We start from the raw sequence: 3,220 nt of genomic DNA, 5'->3' as shown, positions 1-3,220 counted from the left end.
AGTACCTTCATCCACCAGATCCAAATGTCTGTTTCCATTGTTTCCCTCGGTGCCATAATTACTTCTGTCTGCAGACCCTTCTCCTCAATGTCTCTTATATCCCACTTGATTGTTCTTTCTGTTATCCTTGGTCCCATCACTGCATTTCTTACATTTTCTAGCATCTTCTCTAGCTCTGCCTTTGTTACCATACTTTCTCTTCCTCTTTCTTCTTATATATTTTTATTTTCCCGGGATCTTCTTTTCTTCTATCAGTTTTCTCTCTGCTTCCTCGCTTCTTAATTTTTCTGTGGTTTACCTTGGATTTCTTCTCCGTGCTATCTATCATCCTTATTATATACGATCCTCCTCCTACTGCCTTTTCTACTACTCCTACTTTACTGAACCTATCTTCCTGCTTCCTCTGCGCGCCTTTTCTTATCCATACCTCTGCGCCTTTCTCTAGCTCTCCATCTTCCTCTATCTCCTCTTCAAATCTCTTCCTTGCGTACTCCCCGCTTCCGCTGTTTCTCTCCCTGAGCCTCTCTCTCGTCTCCTCACACTCTTCCTCATTCCACGCCTCCTCTGGCCTCATCTTTATCCCATCGTGTACTCTTCCATTTATCATCCGCTCTATCTCCTTTATCCACTCCTTCGTCGCCTGCGCCTCGCCTCTACTCTTCCTGTCGTCTCGTCCCTTCCTGTGTATCTCCCACACACTCTTTATCAATCTCTCTACTCTCCTCAGTGACCCATGCACTTCTACTGCTCCCGTGTGCCCTACTATTCCTCTTTTCTCCAAATACTCCAGCCATTCCTTCCCTATGTACTCCTTCGCGGTGTCTGTTATTACTCTCTCTGGTGCTCCTCGTTCCCTGCACCACTCCTCTACTGCCTCAATCATCTCTTTTGTTGTGTGCTTCTTTACCGCTCTCAGCTTTGCTACTCTCGTGTGGTAGTCTATCATGCATATTACGTAGTGTTCCTCTATAGGCCCCATCACGTCTATCCCTACCAGCTCTAGCTTCCTTGCTGTCGGTATAAAGCTTCCTCTTCCTATGCTCCTCTTCTGATTGTTCTTCTGGCACTTCTCACAGTTTTTCACCCATTCCTTTACATCTTTTCCTATCCCTAGCCAGGTATAACACTTTTCCTCCTCTAACCTGCTCTTTATCTTCTCATATCCTCCGTGGCCTGTCTCCCTATGCGCTTCCTCCATTAGCTCTTCTCTCTCCTCTCTCTCTGCGACTCTCCTTACTCTCCTGTCTTCTCCTACCTTCCATGGTACTTCCCTTTCCCATTCTACTCCTATCCAATAACTACATCTCTCCGGTATTCCATACCTCTCCTTCAGCTCATCCTTTTCCTTCTGGTGTCTTTATCTCTACTTCTTCTCCTTTGTATCCTTCTGATGGTTCCATGTTAAATACTTTCTTCCACTTCTTACTGAACTCTTCTAGTTCCTCTTCTTCCTTTCTTTCCTTCTTCATCTTTATCTTCACACTATATTTTTTTTTCTTTTCTATCTTTTCCCAATTTTGATCTTAGTTTCAGATTACTCAGTCAAACTTTCGTCTGTGTCTTTCAACCCTTCTCTTTTCGTCCGGTACTTGCGTACTATCTGTCTTTCACCAATTTAACGAATGATTCTATATTCCTAGGGCTTTCGCCCACAACCTCTGATATAGTCATCCCAGCCACTCTATAGTGCACTGCTTTCTTATCTCTGTCAGGACGCCATGTTGCCAACAAATTAAAACCAAGATAAAATTTTATTAAACTAATTATTGATATCTAGCCCATTGGCAACAGTTGTTATATATTACTAATAATGTATTAAGTATTAAATTTATTCTTTTTTTGTTTTTTGTTTTTTTGTTTTTTTATAAATTTAATTTTGAGTTATTTTTTTAGGAGCACTTTCATTATAATATATTATACTAATAAAGTTTAGTGTAAATACAACTATAAGAATGCACCGTAGTGTATTGGCATTATTGATATTGTTTATTCCATCCCAAATATTATTTATTCTATCCCTGATAATTCTTGCTCTGCCCCAGATATTCTTTGTTTCTTCTTCTACTTTATTTAGGTTTTCTTTCATTTCCTCCTTTTCTCTCTTTTTTTTGATTTCCTCTTCACTTTTTTTAATTTCCTCTTCTCTCATTTTTCCTACGTGCCTTTCTCTAACTTCTTTGTCTTGTATTTTCTTTGCTCCTTCTGCTTCTTTCTTGATTAGTTCACTAATAGCAGGTTTTATCCCATTAAAATAGTTATTAATCACATTGTTAACAACTTTATCCATGATTGCTTTGTCCTTTATACTGTTTAATACATCTGATTCTCTTATGTCTTTTGCTACTGCTATTTCATCTGCAGTATATAACAGGTCTAAATGTGTTATCATCTCAGCTAGTTTAGACTCTGTATTTATACTTGCACGTATGGCCATATTATATACTAACCTGTGTATATTATATATAGAGTATGATTTAATACCATTTTTACTATTATAAATAGATCCATATACAGACCCACTTATAAATTCACTAAGTTTAGTATAGTCAATTAACTTAAATGTCATCATTATATCTTTGTCTTCTTTACTCAGATTAGGAATGCCCATACTTACTATATCTAATGCTCTCTGTAACTTAGAATACTTTTGGTCTTCTGTTAATTCCATTAGTTTCAGTATGGATTCTTCTGATTTTTCATTACTCACTTGTTCAGAATGAATTATCCTGTAAGCATTTAGTGCTATTATATGGTTATTGCCTATTATGTTATAGAATAACTTTTTATTTATTATTCTTTCTGATAATTTCATAATTACTTCTATGATTGTCTTTGTATGGTTAAAGGAATTGTTTACTGTTTTATCTATATTATTCTTATTATAATTAGTATTTATACTTATATATAGTAGATTATATGTTAAATTCAACAATTCAGTTGGTATTCTATCGAATATCATTTCTTTTTGGTTTTTTATGGTTATTTTGTCTATTATCTCTTCATATGACTTCTTGTTCTTATTATTATTGTTTAAAAACTTATTCTTTAGTATACTAAGCATATTATTGTAAGATCGTTAGTATATTTATAGATATAGAATAATATGTACTAATATAGAAATATTAATAAAATATATTACACATAGTATAAAAAATCATATAAAATATATTACACATAGTATAAAAAGTCAAAAATATATATTACACATAGTATAAAAAGT

General features: G+C 35.2%; 2 protein-coding genes across 2 annotated transcripts; both read right to left on the bottom strand.

Annotated features, from left to right (window-relative positions):
• Positions 1 to 2: 2 nt before the first annotated feature.
• Positions 3 to 191, bottom strand: NEPG_01772 (uncharacterized protein; the record flags this gene model as incomplete). Its single annotated transcript, XM_013204146.1, has 1 exon — positions 3 to 191. A coding segment is annotated over one exon (189 nt), but the record flags the coding sequence as incomplete, so codon positions are not given.
• A 1,679-nt stretch (positions 192 to 1,870) lies between these two features.
• On the bottom strand, positions 1,871 to 3,061 carry NEPG_01771 (uncharacterized protein; the record flags this gene model as incomplete). The annotated part of the gene is made up of 1 exon (XM_013204145.1): positions 1,871 to 3,061. One exon carries the CDS (start codon positions 3,059 to 3,061, stop codon positions 1,871 to 1,873), a length of 1,191 nt encoding a protein of 396 aa, XP_013059599.1.
• Positions 3,062 to 3,220: the final 159 nt, after the last annotated feature.

The sequence above is a fragment of the Nematocida parisii genome (genome assembly GCF_000250985.1).
Source record: "Nematocida parisii ERTm1 unplaced genomic scaffold supercont1.4, whole genome shotgun sequence".
In the NCBI taxonomy this organism is placed as follows: Eukaryota; Fungi; Microsporidia; genus Nematocida; species Nematocida parisii.
The sequence above is the reverse complement of the archived record's forward strand: the minus strand, read 5'-3'. Positions and strand labels throughout refer to the sequence as shown.